Raw genomic sequence first — 19,626 nt, 5'->3', positions numbered from 1 at the left:
AACTGCAGTCTCAGTGTCTTTCTCATTTAGCTCCTTAGCACTGCACATGCAGCAGCAGCGCGCGCTGGGCAGCCGGAGGAGAAACGTGCATGAGCGGCTCTTACCGTTTGTTGATAATCCGTCACCGGTCCAACACACCTGCAGCTTACTTCGGCGTCCCGCGTGCAGGCAGCCAGACACCCTGGAATGGCACCAGAAAGCCTCAGACCGGATGAATGGATGATAATGGATGGAGGGGGAGGTGAGGGGGAGAAAGAGGAGGAATCGGTGCGGTGCGTTCCCCGTTGTCACTCAGTCGTCAAAACACTGCCGTCATCTTCATCGCCGCCCTTGTTATCATCATAGTCCTCCTCCTCCTCCTCCTCCTCCTCCTCTTCCTCGAGGCAATAAGTGGCAAATTAAATAAAACGTCAAATTCAAATCAAAAATCAAAATGATGATGTCATCTCCGGAATATTTTCCCGGGCCAGGTCTCGCCTTGTTTTCGCCTCATCCCAGCGGTACTGTCCCCATGTCGGTCCGGTGATGTAGGCAGAGACAGCAGCACGAGACCAGACGGAGCAGGAGCCATAGCGGAGGAGGAAGAGCAGGAGGAGGAGGAGGAGGGGGACTAGGAGGAGGGGGGGTTGTTGTCAACTTCTCCTCGTGCCGGTTTTCCAAAGTCACAACTAGCATGCAGAGTAACTCGTCCGTTTAATTAGAAACGTTGTTTTCACCGCGGCCACCGGGCTCCGCGCGAGACGCCTCGTGATCCCCGGTATAGCAGGGCACGAGAGGAGGCTGCTCGGGCCGGAGCAGAGTGCAGCAGCAATATAGCCACTTGGGAAATCATAAAAAGTTCATGTTCACGTTAAGCGCGTCCACATGACCAGCCCGTCGGCCAATCCCCGCACGCGGCCACTCATAAACTTGTATCACAAAGTTGTAAATTTTCATAAAACAACAAGGAATTTATTGCATTTCTTCACGGATGCTGTTGGAGGAGAGCTGCTCCTTCTCTCTCTCCCCGCCGCCATTTTCTTCTTCTTCAGATTCAAACACCGAAAAGAAACGAAGAATTGTGCTTTTGGATTCGAGTCGGTTTTCTGTTCTCTTGTTGAATAACGCGCTGCGTTAACAACAGCCTGATCTTTTTATTTGCTGATACTGGGAAAAGGATCACATCGGAAACGGGCTATGTTTTTATTTTTCAAATCTATTTCATTCATATTTAAAACCAAAATGTTACAAAGTGACTTTATACCGTTACAAGTTATTATTTTCATTTTCTAATTCTATTAAATCAGCTGTTGTGGACACAGTTTTTGCTCAAATCAGAATATTTCCATATTATAATGTCTTCTTGCTGAAATGTACACGTCACCAGTATCCAACGCTGTCAGGAGAAAGTCACAAGTGAGTAAACATCAGCAGTCTCACGAGAGCCGTGAAAAGGTGTATTTTAGTGAAAGTAGCTCTGACGTGCTTTCTGGGTTGCAGAGAACAACATTTAAATGTTGTCATGTCTAATAAAAAAAAAAAAAAACAGGAAAAGTCTCCTCGCTACCAAACAGTTTGTAGAACTTTGATTGTAATACAATAATTTCAGGCACCAGGTGAAACAGCTGGAGTCCTGGTACGTTGTTGGTCTAAATGATGCCTGATGCACTATTTAAAGCGAACAAAGTGACCACGAGCCCGACGGTGATCTGCAGGCACGACACCAGCATCACCTTCGTGTCACTGCGGCTCCCAAACGTTGTGCGTAAAAGCGGTTTCGCAATGCGGCAACGCGTCACCAATTTAAGGGCCTGCAGGCCAGGAAGCCGCAGGACGACCTGAGACACTGCCAGAGACAAAACGCTGGGATTGTTTGGTTTTTCACATAAAAGTAATGCAGTCATACAGGACGAACCAATCTGATGTGAAATATGAAAACACACCTGAGTGGAGGACTAGTGTTTGGACAGAAGTATCTTTCCTCTGTTTAGGTAGGTAGGTAGGTATTTACTTTATTAATCCCCGAGGGGACATTTTTTTAAATGCCGTTTAAAACGCTATTTAATGCCGTCTGAAAGCCTTTCAGTGCATCGTTTTATTTGATAATGTTCTCCTGCACAGGAAACGGAACCCAAATCTAGCGCGTCCTGAATCTGAAATATGAAGCTTTCGCTACAGGATGACCGAACATGTTTCCGCGTGTCTTTAGAGCTCCTCACTGATCAACGGAAAACCAAAGTGTTGGACAAGATACGTCGAAACCACACAAACACTCCATTCTACACCCAAAGACCCACATGACCAACAGCACACAGAGCAACTGAACAACTGCTCTCTGTTCCTCTGGTCACCTCAGCCTGCAACCATCGCCGTTCTTCTCAATCTGACGCATTCAATTGATTTTAATTTATTTAATGGAGAGGGAATTTTTTTTAATCTGCATATAATATTCAAACTGCAGGACAAGGTCAGGTCTGGTCAAAGTGTGCAGATTTCCTCTGGATTTAATTTAAACACAGAAAACTTGATTGTAAACCGTCAGTGACCCACATGTGGCCTTTTTTCAAACTCCAGTCTGGACGCGAGGCTTCCTCTTCATACACAGAATCCGTGTTAAAAATTAACAGAGAAGAAAGCAGCAGCACAGCAGACCTCCGACTCTCCATCGGCTGCTGCCTCTGTTTGATGGTTTTATTTGGGATTTCCGGTTATTTCATGGACGCAATAAAGACATTAGGACATTCTACAACGCCCTCCACACACACACACACACACACACACACACACACACACACACACACACACACACACACACACACACACACACCCACCACCACCACCACCCTGTCCTTGATGTAGCCTCTTTTTGGCTCACACAGACAGCCGAGGACGTCCAGAGGCAACACGGGCCTCTTTGAAATTTCGTCTTGATTTGATGAAATTTTTCTCTAACTTGGATGTTTCTGGCTGCTCTGGAACTCAGGTATTTAAAACAAATAAAATACATTTGCATAGAGTTTGTGCAGGTTGAAAATCAAGCTGTTGATCTCTTGTTCTTCTTCGACCACCCACGTAACCTCAAAACAGTCAGTTATTGGACCTCCGACTTCCAAGGTTAGTTTTAAGGATAAAAGGAGGTGGCTTGTCATACTGAATGTGTTTTTAAATATTTTTACAATGAGAAGATATATATATATATACATTGGCACCACACATTTTAGCATTATTTGGTGATTTGTTCTGACTGCTGAAGAAAATGTGCCCACATTTCGGCCTCAATTATTATATCAGTAAAAGTACGTGCAAACTCTTAAGAAAAATGTAGCATTTTATAGTGTTGTAATATGTTATCTAGTTTAATGAGGCTTAACAGTAACCTTCAAAAGTATCTTAATCAAATAATATTCCACCTCCAGCCTCATGTTCCAGTTTGATTTGTTTGGTTTCAGTTTACCGGATATTAGCTCACCAACTTTCATTTTTCAGTGTCAAACATTTTGTCACCTGCTAATATAAAGCACATATTAAACACATAAACATATCAGTTAAAAGACACTTTAATTTAATGTACTACGGACTTATCGTCTTCGTTTGATTTTATTTTCAGAGGGAGGACTGAAGCTTCATTTCTGCTGTGGAAATACTGAAACTTCTCCTGTAGATACGGTTAGCCGGAAGTAAAGGAGCATCAGTGTGCTGCATTGAAGCGTGTGAAGCTGCTGAGGATGTTTGAGGAGCACACTGACGCTCATGCAAACCAGTTCACGGCAAAGCGTGAAATAGACACGCTTCCTGTAACCTGTGACGGCCGGTTCCAGCTTCGGGACGCTTCTGAGACTTCTGAGAGTTTTAGGATTTTCTCCGCCACGAGTGAGACATTTCAAACAAATGCCGACTTTACTACGTGCATGCTCCTAGTTGGTGAAGGAGCAGCGAGTAACTGGTTAAAATAAATATTTTTGAAGCATATTGAAGTGATGTGGCTGAAATTATCCCATAAACTGTCTTTATGATTCTTCCCCACACTGTAGTAAAATCTTACTGTAGATTTATAATATTAATCTGAAAGATGTGACAACACGCTCACTGTAGTTACGTTTTTTATTATTATAGTTATTATTTACACAAAAGAAAAGTGCACACGATGAGCAACAAACGAAAATAAAGCTTTCAATTATTTCACATGGAGAGCCTGACCATTTTAAACAAAGTATAGCCTATACATTAAAATCACCTTGCATTTGTTTCGAGTTCTACCAAATACACACAGTATGAATATTTAATATGAATTAAATCAGGTGTCTCCGCATCTGCAGACTTTGCGTCTGTGGAGCCGAATAACTGATAAATATTCTAATAGACAGGATCAGATTTTCAAACTGACTGCAGAGTGCACTGCAGTCATATCTTCAGTAGGAATATGAAGGTTTGATTTCAAACATATCTTCATATTTGGACTTATATATCCACAGCAGTCAGTGCTGTTTAATTCACTGCATGTACAACTCTGCAGCTCACATGAGAGGAACGGATTCCTGAGCTGAAACTGAAGTCCTCCCCGCGCACATCATTTAAGAACAACTCCTGTTGCGTTTTTATTTTCAGATTTCTGCTGAAAGGTGAAATATGATTTTAAAAGGTGATGTTTGATGTAAGTTGGTTGAGCCACGATGCAGTAAGCTATGAACAGTTAAACAATGTGAATTGTATGAAACTCTGACCCTGAATGCAGGACGGAAGTCGTTTCTTAGTTCGACGAGTGCATCACGAAAAAAACCGCAGAATTATGAAATAAGAGATTTGTATAAGTCTGTATGCAGTGGAGTCATCATCATCATCATCATCACTCTTCCTCATCGGCCTCCGCCTCCGCCTCTGCTGCTGTTGGGGAGCCGCTCTCGGTCACCCTCTTCTCCTTCTTCCACTTCATCCTCCGGTTCTGGAACCAGATCTTGATCTGTCTTTCCGTGAGGCCGAGCGCGTGCGCGACCTCGATCCTCCGCCGCCTCGTGAGGTACCGGTTGAAGTGGAACTCCTTCTCCAGCTCGAGCGTCTGGTAGCGCGTGTACGTCTGCCGGCCTCTACGTCTGTCCGCACCTGCAACACATAAGAACGCATGTTCCCTTTCAAAATAAAGTCCCTCCACTCTGAAGGAAGTCCTCTGTTACAGGATGGTCCTACATACTTCAGGTCTGATCAGCATACTGTACTTCATAGCTCCTGTTACAGCAGCCAGATATCTGTGACACGGTGTCACGTGAGGTTTCGGTGCTCTCAAAACAGATTTGGAATAAAACGTTAGGAACGTGAGTTTACGGCAGCCGGTAGGGTCCAACTGAAATCGATTTCATAGTCACAGATGCAACCGAACATCAGAACTGTATCGGGTTATGGTTATAATTAATCTTATGGAAGTCCAATTTCAAATAATGTTTCAGTGAGAAATATTAAAAAAAAACACTCATGGTAAATCAGATTCATGCAAATGAGGCAACATTATGGCACTCGTATGAAAACGGATCATTACTTTGTATAAATTGTCATCATGTTAACCTGCAGGTCATGGAGCCTCCATGACACTTTTTTTAGTTTGGTCTTTCATCTTTATGGAAAACAGTTCATGGCAAAAAGAGAAAAATAAAGATGAAAATGTAGTTTTTCTTATTTTAAGAAAAACTAAATATTACATAAAAATTCTGATATAAGATTTAAAAAAAAAAAAAAAAAAACCTAACTCTAAATGATTGTGTTGTTTGTTGATTTGTTTGTTTTATATTTTACAATCTGATATTTAGGATTTTCGTCAGGTCGTTTTTTGTTTGTTTATTTGTTTGTATCCTCTTCAATATCCTGTCGTACAAAGTTTTGAAATCATCTGTAGGCAGTTGTTTTGATTTGATAAAATATGAGCTATGAAGGACTTCAAAAAATTCAAGTTCCAGGATTTAAACCACTGAATTTTTTTCAATATTAATTATTTGAAAATTGTATTATAATAAAAGACATTGTCACAAAGGCCTACACATACGTAGTGATGACATAAACAAGCTACATCAGAAAAACTTAATGGAACGAGAAACACTTGCATTAAAGAAGCCTCTGCAGAGGCTCAATATCACTTTATTATTTTGATGCTACTGATTTCTGAAATGATCAGATTTATAAACAGTTTCAACAATCTGACCAAATCTTTGTATCATGGTCACATTCACATGCTCCACTTCCTCTAAATGATGTTTAACTGTGGTTTCATCTGCCGTCTGTCTGAGCTGCTCCTCAATATTTACTTCACAACAGCTGATAAAGAACACAAACTGTAAACTAACTTCAGTAAACGGGCAACAAACCCGACTGATTACGGCTTCTGGTAGTCGGTGGTGGATATGGACACATGCTAATGTTGCACATGTACAATGTACATGCTGAAGCATTGTTCACTTCATTTAAAGCATATTTCCACTGCTGTTGATGTGAAGTAGTGCTGAGGCAGATTCAGAAACCCCTCTGACCTTCTGTCTTCATGAGGTCGCGCGGCGCCTGAAGGTTGAAGAGAAACTGGGTCACACTTTCACAGCTCAGAGGTCGTCTGCAGGCCACAAAAACCTCTCAGCATGAATCTGAGTGAAACAAAACACCTTTCTGCTGCTTCTTCTTCTTGAAGTCCGCTGCCAGCTGCTCTAACCAGTTTCTAATCTTTATTTTGTACGTGTAATTTTAATCTGATCCCTGTTTCAGTTTGAATTCTGCTGCTCTGCTCTGGAATCTCTGAATAGCAGCTCACAAAGCCGGTCATCTGAGCAGCCATAAAAAAGGAGCGAGCAGCCCGACAACAAGCAGCCTCTGACGGACCTAGCTGGTATTTAGTGAAGGTTCTACTGGAATCCTCACATGGACAAGAACATACATACAAAACCAGGTTTGGTGCCCCGGAGAGGAGAAGTATTTCTGCACCAGACAGCCGTGAAACAGCATTTACATGCTGCTGTGTGGAAATATGATTTACTCAAAATGTAACTGATATCATGTAAAATACATAAAGCATGAACTGGTGAGAAGGGGGGGGGGGGGGGGCTTGTCGTCAGACCCTCACTGTTCCACATATTTTGTCTTTATGGTTCAAAATGTTATGAATCCTTTTCGGTGGTGTAGTTTTTACTGATAAACAAATACATGACGATAATTATATTACTACATATATCAATAAATGCTCATTATTCATTTCCCATTCATGCCAGTGAAAGTTGTCCGTTTTCCCTTCTCCATTAAACAACTTATTCCATATATAGAAATATATAATATATATTATATATATATGTATATATATATAAATATATGTGTGTGTATATATACATTAATATATAGCCCACACACAAATTATATATATATGCCATGGTAATCACATGTTTAAAATGCAGCAGCATTTACATTACTGTAGGATACATCTATTATCTGCTATGCTTTTAAAGACCAGCAAATTTCATATTTTCCGTCCCCACGCATCATGTTTCCTCCTCTGCTGACTGCGTGCGTGAGTCCCAGTTTCATTGGAGGCAGCAGTCAGTATGTGTGAGAGACTGAGTGTCAGCAGCGTGGAAGTGTGTGTGATTAAGTACGTGTGTGTGTTTATCGCAGAGCCATTTCCTTCTTGTTGAATGGCGCGGTGATACTTTGTAGTGCATCACACACACACACACACACACACACACACACACACACACACACACACACACACACACACACACACACACACACACACACACACACACACACACACACACACACACACATTAAATACATCTATAAAAAACTGTGTTAGAGTGTTCATAGCGTGAGAGCCTGAGCACCTCCTTTAATAAGCGCTGTTTGTTTTGTTAGATGTTCACCTCACTCCAATCTTCTTCCACGCTCTGGAGTGGAATCAGATCTAAATTAAAATCTATAAATTCATTATCCAGACGGTACTCTCTCTCTCTCTCTCTCTCTCACACACACACACACACACACACACACACACACACACACACACACACACACACACACACACACACACACACACACACACACACACTAATGAGAGAGATGAGAAACGTAAATATAAAAAATATAATATTTAAATAAAAACATGTACTCTCCCTTTTAGAGTTAGACTTGGACTTTATTAATCCCACAGTGGGGAAATGTAGTACTTTTCAGTGTGTTTATATGTTGTACACACACATATATATATGTATGTAGGCCTATATATAACACTGCAAATAAGAAAAAAGAAAATGAGAGCTAGCTACGTTTACATTATGAGCCATGAGTGTAATTTTAATGCTGTTTAGTACATTTTCTATAATAATGTCTCAAATCTGTGGCTTTGCTCCGGTACTCAAGAAGAGACAAAAGGCATTTCTGAAAAACGTTGTTCATGAACAAGCAAATGAAACACGTTTTATTTCAGTGTTGAAAAGCTCCGTTTCTGTCACACACAGACACACACGGGGGGCAGTGCCTCGGTGGGACAGGTGACGGAAATGAATGAAGCCTGTTTAGTAGCTGTATGCCAGGAAGCTCGTGCTAATAAGAAGGGACCTCCCCAAACGCTGCTCGGAGCAGGCCTGAGTCCTGCAGTCGGACTGTGTTGCTGCTGGAGACTAAGAAACTACAGCTCGAGCTCATCTTTTAACACTGAGTGGAGGAAACCATTTACCGCGTGAATCATATCCCCAAAAAGTACCATTAAAATATGTGCGCGCACTAATGGAGCGAGTCAAGTCGTCATGACTTCTGTTTGTATACCATGCTGACGTTTTGGAGAGAAACAACATCTTCACTTTTACGCACCAACATTCTCACCATATTACCCCGTTTTGACGTGTTTAAATGTATTTAAATGCAGCATAAAAACCCTCTCTCACGGTGTTTGTTGTGTTCCGAGGCCCCGCGTCCATTCAGCTCCCGGTCCGCTGTGGCTCACAAAGCCGCTTTTACAATCGGGGGAAGAGCAAGCATTCAAACATCAAACCAATCCTCTAACTCAGTGTTTATTAGCGGACTGTGGTGACAGTACAATGGGCTTTCAGTGGGCCGGACAGGGAAACACAACACGACCAGGACTCAGAGCCTCAGTATGAAAGAGAGAGAGGAGAGGAAGATTTTCTTTATTTCAAAATAGGTCAGGATCAGGCTCCAGCCAGCCCCGCTCCCCGCTCCCCTTCTTATACAACACCATTCAATGAATATTCACAAAGTCCTAAATTATGGTTTTATGGAGGGCAGAGCCATAAAAGATGTGCAAAGAGCGCGCGAGAGAGAGAGGCTGTAAAATGGTGACAGAGAGAGACAGACAGGCATAGTTCAGCTGCCGCCAGTGGCCGCTGCGCAACCGGGCCAACAGTTTAAAGAGCATTTCAAGTCATTATTGGAACCTAATACACCCCCCTCACACACACACACACACACACACACACACACACACACACACACACACACACACACACACACACACACACACACCTACATCTCCAATTTGCATGCACATTGTCTTCTAGTCCCCCCCCCCCCCCCCACACACACACACACACTTACCTGAGGCTCCACAAATCACCTCATCACCTCTCATAACTTCACCGCCTCCATGTCCTCACCTGAGCTTTGCATCCAGGGGTAAATCCGCAGCTTCTCATCGTCTAGCTGCTGCTGCTCCGTGCGACTCTGCCTCCTGCATGCCGCCTCAGGAAGCAGAGAGGTCGGCGACCAGAGCTGAGACCGACCGGGGAACGGCTCCGCGGGGCATCCCTGCAGAGAGGAACACAGTGACCGGGCTCCTGGCGCCCTGTAAGCCCCTCCTGTACGTTCCTCCGTGGGGTTCAAATGATGCGCGCCAGGCTGAGTACCCCCGATGCTCCCGTTCAGTCCCGAAAGAGACAAACCGAACGATGAAGGAGAAGAGGAGGAGGGGAAGGGGGAGGAGGAAGGAGAAGAGGAGGGAGGAAACGGGAGCCTACCGCTGTTTCTCCCACTGAAGGCATGATGGTGGTGGAATCCGCGGGACACGAGGGCGCACGAAGGAGACACGGGAGGAGGCGCGGAAGAGGACGGGGAGGAAGAAGTTGGAGAGTCTGTGAGGAGCAGAGCGGAGCAGCTTGCGGAGGCTTGTTGGTATTTGGAAAACAACGCGCTGGCGAAGTACATCGAACTCATAATTTGATTTGTGGGCCCGGGGCGGTTTAATGTCGGCTTTTACGAGGACGCGTGAATTATTGGCGGGGTATTACTGTCTAGATTTACACAAAAAAAAATCTACCCACCCCACCCTATACTCCTCCACTCCTACCTCCCATTGCCCCCACGTGACATAGGGTCCATGTGATGTTGAGAAGACCAATAGCCGAGGGGGTTTCCCTCCGGATGCAATGTTATAATAGGACAAATTAGTTATATATCCATCCATCCATTTTCTTCCGCCTATCACGAGTGGGGTCGCGGTGGAAGCAAGTTGTGCAAGTTTATGTATATATATATATATATATATAGAGAGAGAGAGAGAGAGAGAGAGATACACACGTGTGTGTGTGATATTAAATGTGTTTGAGGCACATACGTAAATTCCCGAGAAGACTAAAGGACGTGATGGATTTCCTCTGTTTTGAATGTCGGTCCTGACTCACACTTTGCAGAGACCACACATGTCGAGGAGAGGAGAGGGTCACAGCTCCACAGCAGAACAGACAGGCTGTTGTGCTCCCAGCGTACCGCGGGCCGCAGCCTGCAGGCGGAGGAACACTGAATGTGAGCGACGTTTGGAAGCAATTCAAAAAAATCATTTATCAATAATGAAATGTTAAATCTGCAGAGCTTTCACTCCACATTAATTCAATTTATAATCGTACCACTGTGTTTTACGTGTTGAAATCTAGCCATAAACCATGTGACCAAAAGATCCTGAATGCTTCAGGGAACAAACCGTTAAAAGTTTATAGATTAAAAAAAACAAAAAAAAAACACACTCCTGGCCAGTTAAAATGAACCACCTCCGCCTGTGGGTTCACATCTGATATGGATTTTCCCCGCGGGCACAGAAACTCACCTGGAGTACAGGTTACGGCTACGTGCCTAGATCTGTAGTTTGCAGTAGTTTGCTGAGTGTAATGTTTAACGGGAGTCATCGGTGCATAAAAGTCCTTTTTTTTTCTAGCGGGGTGGATGTGGGACCATGATAGGATCAGAAAGAAAAGATTTGTTTAACCAGCGGCAAAACGAGAGATAGCCACGCAGTGCTGTCTAGGCGTGACGTGAAACTTACACATGCGTAAATGTCACAGATGAATGATCATGTGACCAAGGTACCATAATAAAGGCATTGAGACCAAGTACAATGGACCCTTTTCCGCGGTATTAGGAGGCAGGAGGGATGGCTGGCAACACAATCCCAAGTGTAACAATGTCCAGTTTCCATTCTCTTCAAACATGTTTTTATTTGCTAATAGTTTTGTTTTTCTGTATATCACATGGCTCTAAGAATGCAGGAGGTTTCATTTTCGTCCACTTCAGGAAAACTTGTCACGGTCACGCCTGGACTCGCCCAGCAGCTATCTCTCCTTTAATGGACTGGCGTGTCTATTTTACGCCATGAGACCAGGTTGGTTCAACACATCTCGTGTTGGCCTTTCTTTTAGGCTGCTTTGTAAATTCCACTTTGAGCAATCAGCAATACTTCGCTGTATTGTGTGTAAAAACATCGTATCCTCATGCTGCAAAGAAGGTTTTTAATCTTCTTTAAAGGTAAAAACAAAACCAAAAATGCAGCACATAAGTGCAAAGGATGAAACTCTGAAAAGCGGACACATGTTTAGACTATCAACACGTCCTGTTTCTAGTGATGGGCTCTGAGCGCGCATTTAAGTACTCACTTAATGTTCCGAGTGCGTCAGTATGGTCACACCGTCACTATGGAAACACAGAGTCGACGAACTGAGTGAAACATTTCAGCCTCAACAATCTCCATCATGGCTGCGGCGCAGAGAGAGAGAGGAACCACCGACCCGGTTTCAAACTGCAGCTGTTCCTGAACGCAGCCCTGTTTGGTTTCCGGCCTTTTTCCAACGGATCGGTAGACCTCCTGTCTGTTGAACATCCTCAGAGCAGGCCACCGACACGCGTGCACCTTATTCTCAGCAGAGTTTCTCTTCACATCGCAGCGTCATACGTAAGACACACCGAACCGGAAACCTGATCCGACACAATAAACAATAAATAATAAACAAGCTCCGGTCCAAACTGTGTATCTGCGTGAATGTGGACATATCTGTGCTGCTCCTGTTTGATCTTCCCACATGGAAACAATCCGAGTTCATTACGTCACCGTGATGATGATGGAAGGCGGTGTAATGGTGAATATGGAGACCAGGCAATAAATACAGTGGTGTTGGGACAGGATGTGTGTGTGTGTGTGTGTGTGTGTGTGTGTGTGTGTGTGTGTGTGTGTGTGTGTGTGTGTGTGTGTGTGTGTGTGTGTGTGTGTGTGTGTGTGTGTGTGTGTGTGTGTGTGTGTGTGTGTGTGTGTGTGTGTGTGAAGATGGGGCGGCGCCTGTTGTTTTAAGAGGAGATTTCCGAGTCAAGACTGAAATATTTGGCCTCGTGAACTGTGCGGTTTTATTAGTCTGGTGCTGACAGGGCGCACATGGATGAAGGAGAGGAGAGGAGAGGAGAGGAGAGGAGAGGAGAGGAGAGGAGAGGAGAGGAGAGGAGAGGAGAGGAGAGGAGAGAGGAGAGGAGGGGAGAGGAGGGGAGGAGGAGAGGCGGGGAGGACACGGGGAAGGATGGAGAGAAAGTGGGTTTGAAATAGGCGGAAGAGGGTGTTTCTTATTTCTGCCTATTGATGATTGATAAGGAGACTAAACAGAGAACTAACATGAAGCCTCATAAATTTCATTGACTCATAACAGAACTCCAATTAAACGTATTTATTACATTTTTTTTCTCATTTTTATTTTTATGAATGTTCTCTTTTTTGTCTGCACTGTGCGCATGCGTTTTACCCAAAAAGAGAAAAAGAAGACAACATAAAACAAACACCATCGATCCAAAAAAACAAAAAAACAACTAAAACGACAGTTAGAGTAAAAAAGGAGCCAACCTACTAAACCGGCATAAATAGGCAGTTTCATGTTGTTGGAAATTTCATTAATTGCTACGTCATCATCATCATCATCATCATCATCATCATCATCATCAATCATTGCCATAACAACAACAACAACAACAACAACACAGAAGTGAGAAGTACAGTAAAAAGTGCACCATCATCATTTTAACTTAAAAACTATACAGCTGCCAAAGATCAAACTGTTAATGATAAACTTCTAACGATAGAAAGGTTCCACGATCAATGTTCCACAAAGAAAGGAAGCTATCTCCTTTTTTTTCTTCTTTTGTTTGTTTGTTTGTTTGTTTGTTTGTTTTACACACTAGTGTAGACTATGTTTGTATGAGTTGTGGATTCAGCCCGCCCTCTTCCATCAGTTTTCTTCATCGCTCCAGCAGCAGGAGGCCTGAAGCCGCTCCAGTCCGTCCAGCTCTCCAGTCGCCATTTTGGAGACTCCAAAGTGTCCTCCGCATCGGAGACAGCGGGGCAGTCCACGCCCACCCCCCACCCCTCCCGTTCAACATTTACACCCAGCCCTCCCCCTCCTCCTTTCATCCTCTTACACCCCCCCCTCCCTACATTTGCTTGTGGGTTTTCTCGCAGCAATCCTCATTCACGGAAGCCTGTGACCCCGCAGTGCCCGCTACCGCCACCACCACCGAGCCCCCCTCCACCTCCACCTCCTTCTCCTCCACTTCCTCCTCCTGTGCCGCCGTCCCGGAGCTCCTTCTCCCTCCTCTCCCTCTCCACCGCCTCCTGCTCGCTCTTGCTGCTGGGGAACTTGTCCTTGTTGTTCTCCTTCTTCCACTTCATCCTCCGGTTCTGGAACCAGATCTTCACCTGCCGCTCCGTCAGCGCCAGCGCGTGCGACACCTCGATGCGGCGTTTCCGGGTCAGGTAAGGGTTGAACAGGAACTCCTTCTCCAGCTCTAGGGTCTGGTAGCGGCTGTAGGTCTGCCGGCCTCGCCTCCTGCCCGCAGCTGGGGGGGGGGGGGGGGGAAAGTACCTTTGTTAAAGTAACTGGTCCCACTGATTTTCTTATCACAAATAAAAACATTCACATATCAGTTCAGTGGTTCTCCACACACACACACACACACACACACACACACACACACACACACACACACACACACACACACACACACACACACACACACACACACACACACACACACACACACACACACACTATCTGCTGTCATTACACGCAGACATATGGAGCCCTTACAGAAGTGCACATCAATATTTGATGTTACATCGTAAAAACTTTTAAAAGGGAAAAAGGACCTGGCAGAGCAAATATCAGAGCTGCCGAGTGTTTTCTGCTAATAAAGACCATCATGTCACATTGTTCACCTGCAGTGTTTGAATCCGGAGAGGACAGACACACACGAGGAAATCAAAACTGTTATTAATAATTGCAATGGCAGTCCAGAAAAATTAAGTGTTTCATGATAATATGAGTGAATAGAAATGAGGCATTTAACTATAAAATGCTGCAGCAGACGGTCGGCACATTAAGACGACATAAGTAATTATTTTCCATCAAAGTGTTTGTCTTTCGTTGCACCGTGAACAAAATATGGCACCTTTGAAGTAAAAACTGCTGCTTTTAAATCAGTGATGTGAAGGAAGTTTAGTGGAGCTGGTGTGAGAGCAGCACACCGACGGAAACAATCCAGAACAAAAGAAAGGCTCTTTTTCTTGGAGTCCTGCTGATTGGTGCACTGAGCCTCGTGGTGTCCTGATGACCCGTCACGGGCCCAGAAGTCCTCCTCTAACAGCCAGAAGGAGACGTTGACGTGTAGGTGATGTAAAGGTTTTCTGTCTGGCGCTGTCACAGGACAACATCACAGCTGTACCAATTCCTGGGATCAGGAGGAATTAAGGAGCAACACGGATGCTTGGATACGAAGAAGGATTTCTGATATGCACGGGGAATTGAACCCTCAACCCTGCAGTGACTGAATGGAGGCACAGCACACCTATGCAGCTGCTTTGGAGGATGAATCCTACTTTCATCATTTATTTAGTATTTTCCTGTTTGTAGCGTCTCTTAGCTGCTGTCCTTCTCTCTCTGCTCTCCCCTAACCTCCAACCGGTCGAGGCAGATGTTCTCCACCTCTGAGCCTGGTTCTGTTGGAGGTTTTTCTTCCTGTTAAAAAAATAGTTTTTCCTTCACTCTGTTGGAGTTTTTTTACTCCTAGTTTACATATGAATTGTTGAATTGTTGGGTTTCTCTGTAAAATGCTGTAAAGTTCTGTTTTAAAGACTTTACTGTGTTAATTGCCCTGAAATCATTTGTGTTGTGATTTTGCAATATATATATATATATATATGTGTGTGTGTGTGTATATATAAATCAAAATGAATTAAACTGAATTGAGAGAATGATGCAGGCATTGGGAATGTGAAACATTTAAGACCCATTTACAAAACCTATTAAATAAGCACTAAACAAAAGCAGAGCAGTTGGCAGTTGACATTTGGAGGAAGCAGACCAGAGGTTTCCACTCCACAGCAGATGTCACTGAGAGCTGAGGCTCCATAACACACTAACTCAGCGGCCTAATCACATCTCCATATTCTCTTTTTCCCCGTTTAAGGTCGTTCAGAAAAAAATGATTTATCCAGTCTTCCACGTAGGGTGAAAGAAATGGGTATCAGTTCAGAGTCTGAGTCCGACATCAACCCTCCTGCTTGGGTGTGTGTGTGTGTGTGTGTGTGTGTGTGTGTGTGTGTGTGTGTGTGTGTGTGTGTGTGTGTGTGTGTGTGTGTGTGTGGGGGGGGGGGGGGGGGGGTTCCCAAGTATTTCATCCAGCGAGCAGGAGCCTCCTTCGGTGGGGAGGTTTTACGGTGCGGGGGAGTGAAGAGGCGATGTCCTTCTTTTTTATAATAATTATGACACGTGCCCCCTTGTTACAGTAGACTTCAGAGGCCCGTGCCCATCTCACGTTTCACCCACAAAACGCACGCGTCCGAACCAGCCCCGGTCCTTCAGCAGCCCCGGACCTACAGCAGCCCCGGTCCTCAGAATCCCGGTCCCTCAGAATCCCGGTCCTTCAGAATCCCCGGTCCTTCAGAATCCCGGTCCCTCAGAATCCCCGGTCCTTCAGAATCCCGGTCCTTCAGAATCCCCGGTCCTTCAGAATCCCGGTCCCTCAGAATCCCCGGTCCTTCAGAATCCCGGTCCTTCAGAATCCCCGGTCCTTCAGAATCCCGGTCCCTCAGAATCCCCGGTCCTTCAGAATCCCGGTCCCTCAGAATCCCCGGTCCTTCAGAATCCCGGTCCCTCAGAATCCCGGTCCTTCAGAATCCCCGGTCCTTCAGAATCCCGGTCCCTCAGAATCCCGGTCCCTCAGAATCCCGGTCCTTCAGAATCCCCGGTCCTTCAGAATCCCGGTCCCTCAGAATCCCCGGTCCTTCAGAATCCCGGTCCTTCAGCAGCTCGGTTGCAAAAAGCGGTTTTCCTGTTCTGACCACACATTTTAGCTCCCGGATGATCCGAGCTGCTGCACCGAGGACCACCGTGAAGCCCGAGCTGTTAGTCAGGGGCCGACTCACTGTCCGGTGGTGGAGAAACATGAAGTCATGTTCAGAGTGGCCGCTCCTTTTTAAAGATGAAATGGTATTTTTTTTTTTTTTAAAGACACTCCAATCAACGAAGGCTAAATATTACAGAGGTTATGAAAATGTAAAATATGAGAATCTACAGGCCGAAGAAGCAGCAGGCACACTGTGAAGCAAACACTACAAGAAATGTTCATCAACATGGAGAAGACGCGAATATTATCTTTATCAGGTGTGTAAAACTGCGTCTCGGAAGGACACACGCACACACACGCACACACACGCACACACACGCACGGTAACAATAAATAACTGTATACTATTTTAAATAACAAACAACACACACTAAAGCTTTCAAGAAATATGGGCTCAAACAAAATAGGCTAGTATACATACCCCCCCCTCACACACACACACACACACACACACACACACACACACACACACACACACACACACACACACACACACACACACACACACACCGAGTGCCTTCCTCTGCACATCATCGGTCTTATTGTGGTGTTTCTTTAAACCATCAATTATAAACCTCTCAAAGCAAATCATTATATTTTATTTTAGAAATCACGTTTTTTTATGCACTCACTCACTCTCACCCCCCACACAAACACACACGCGCACACACGCGCACACACACACACACACACACACACACACACACACACACACACACACACACACACACACACACACACACACACACACACACACACACACACACTTCGACCAGGCAAGTCGTTAAAGAAAAGCAGTAAAAGTTAAACCCGAGTCAGAGCTGCAGGTCTAACATGAGGACCTGGTCTAACATGAGGACCTGGTCTAACATGAGGAGTCACTCAGAGCTTCCTCCGTCCTCTCAGACCTCTCAGACCTCCAGTCCTCTTCCGTCTGCTCCCGTCGCCTGTTTCTTTCTGCTATGTCCTCTTCCCATCCATTCTCTCAGTATATGACCAGAGCAATTAAACCCTAAAGTCATTCATGAGTTTGGTGCCGTCAATAAAACCATAAACGGGCTTTTATGTCCCGGTCTGAACGGAGAAGGCTCTGATTGCCCTCCCTAAAGTTCTGCTTTAAAAAAAAACCCTTTTCCAACTTTCCCCTCATTGCTGCGACTCCGTGTCTACATGTTGTGTTCCCCTCCTGGAGGAGCAGCTCTGTTCCACGGACACGACCTGCTCTGAACACGACTAAAAGATTCAAAAGAAAAAAAAAGAAAAGCACCCTCGCAGTCCGTCTCTCGTTTCCTCACCTTGCGGCCTCATCCAGGGGAACAGCTGCGTCGGCGAGGGGCTCTGCTCGGTCCCCTCCGCATCCTCGCCGCCGAGTCCCGGCGCGCCTCCCAGTTTACAGTCGCTGTACTGGACCAGATCCGCGTCCTGGGCCCCGAAGAGCGTCTGCCGCTGCAGGGCGTCGTATCCATAGAAGTTGCCCGGTTCGCCGTGGCATGTGACCGCGCAGGGGCTCTGCTGGTAGGGATTGCTGGGCAGCGTCGAGGCGCTGTGGTGGTAGAAGTCCTGGATCTGCGGAGCGTGCTGGAAGGTGGCACCGGAGCCCGGGCCGTACACCACGGTGGGCCGGTTACCGGCCAGGTCCTGTGCGAAACCGCACTCGTAGTAGTTCGGACGTAACGAGTCCCCGCTTTTATATTTGGAGAAGAGCGAGTTGACGAAATATGAACTCATCTTTGTGTGTTAGTTTCAGGTTGTTTTCGGCTCGGTAGGATCACAGTGGGGCTGCAGGAGCGACCGGCGGCTCGCACTTGTGTTTTCTTTACTTTTTTTTTTTGCTGCTTCTGTCGCGCGGTCTGAGGCAGCGGCGCACCGACACGCGGAGGGGAGGGAGGGTGAGGCAGGTCTGCCGCCGGTGTCGGTGACCGTTGTTGTGGTGTTTCCCCTCACGGCCACAACAGACGAGCCGGTGGTGATTTGAGTAACGGTGACGGCAGCCGGCCAGAGGAGTAACAGCTACAACCACCACAACAACACCAGCAGTCACAGCGATTCCATAAAATCTCCAGCGAAGAGGAAGAACAAGAAAAAGAACAGGGAGAAGAAGAAGAGGGAGAAGCAGAGGAGGAAGGGCTGGTGCGCATCACAATTCCGGTGTTAGCGCTTCAAGCGGAGCCCTGTCGAGCTCTCAAACGGCTTTTCCGTGATTTACTCCTCTGCAAATGAGTTGTTTCATATTTTTTCTCTGCCTCTCTCTCTCTGGCTCGCTCTCTTGCGCGCGCGCTCTCTCTCTCTTTCTCTCTCTCCTGGCCCCGGTGTGTGTGTGTGTGTGTGTGTGTGTGTGTGTGTGTGTGTGTGTGTGTGTGTGTGTGTGTGTGTGTGTGTGTGTGTGTGTGTGTGTGTGTGTCGGTTTCAGGGATAATTTGCATCTATTATCAACTCTTCATCCCATTGGCTTTTCTGCGCACATAGACAAACGTGCACGGACGCGGGCGTGCACGCACGCACGCACGCACGCACGCACGCACACACACACACACACACACGTAGGGTCTGTTAGGCTACACATTTATCCTTTTCTGCGCCTATACTTGCACGCGCCTGTAAGCGTGCATGATTGTCCCTTCGACGTTGGTTGGAGGAGAGAGAGAGAGAGAGAGAGAGAGAGAGAGAGAGAGAGAGAGAGAGAGAGAGAATGAAGATGAAAAAGAAGAGAAGTTTGAAAGCGAATATGTTCAACATCCAGCAAGAAAGGAAGAGGAGGAGGAGAGGTGTGTGTGTGAGGGGGGGGGGGGGGGCATGTGAATTCCGTTTTGCATTTAAATAAACATACACACATGCACGCGCGCACTGCCTACACTTCCAACAGAGGACACAGATTTGTTTTTTCTTTAAGTAGAGATAGAGGTTGGTTGGTATTGAGGGTGGTAGTGGTGTGTGTGTGTGTGTGTGTGTGTGTGTGTGTGTGTGTGT

At 45.6% G+C, this 19,626-nt stretch overlaps 2 protein-coding genes across 2 annotated transcripts; both read right to left on the bottom strand.

Annotated features, from left to right (window-relative positions):
• Positions 1-203: 203 nt before the first annotated feature.
• LOC138627530 (homeobox protein Hox-B8a) lies at positions 204-18,510 on the bottom strand. The gene is made up of 4 exons (XM_069709934.1): positions 17,955-18,510; positions 13,862-14,091; positions 13,807-13,815; positions 204-377 (listed from the first exon to the last, which is right to left on the bottom strand). The coding sequence occupies exons 1-4, from the start codon at positions 18,385-18,387 to the stop codon at positions 288-290; spliced, it is 762 nt and encodes a 253-aa protein (XP_069566035.1). The 5' UTR covers positions 18,388-18,510; the 3' UTR covers positions 204-287.
• Positions 4,123-10,223, bottom strand: hoxb7a (homeobox B7a). Its single transcript, XM_069709932.1, has 2 exons — positions 9,612-10,223; positions 4,123-5,076 (listed from the first exon to the last, which is right to left on the bottom strand). Exons 1-2 carry the CDS (start codon positions 10,165-10,167, stop codon positions 4,823-4,825), a joined length of 810 nt encoding a protein of 269 aa, XP_069566033.1. The 5' UTR covers positions 10,168-10,223; the 3' UTR covers positions 4,123-4,822.
• Positions 18,511-19,626: the final 1,116 nt, after the last annotated feature.

The sequence above is a fragment of the Brachyistius frenatus genome, unplaced genomic scaffold, assembly GCF_029030835.1.
Source record: "Brachyistius frenatus isolate BFR_SWC_R1_liver_20210118 unplaced genomic scaffold, ASM2903083v1 Contig_87, whole genome shotgun sequence".
In the NCBI taxonomy this organism is placed as follows: Eukaryota; Metazoa; Chordata; class Actinopteri; family Embiotocidae; genus Brachyistius; species Brachyistius frenatus.
The sequence above is the reverse complement of the archived record's forward strand: the minus strand, read 5'-3'. Positions and strand labels throughout refer to the sequence as shown.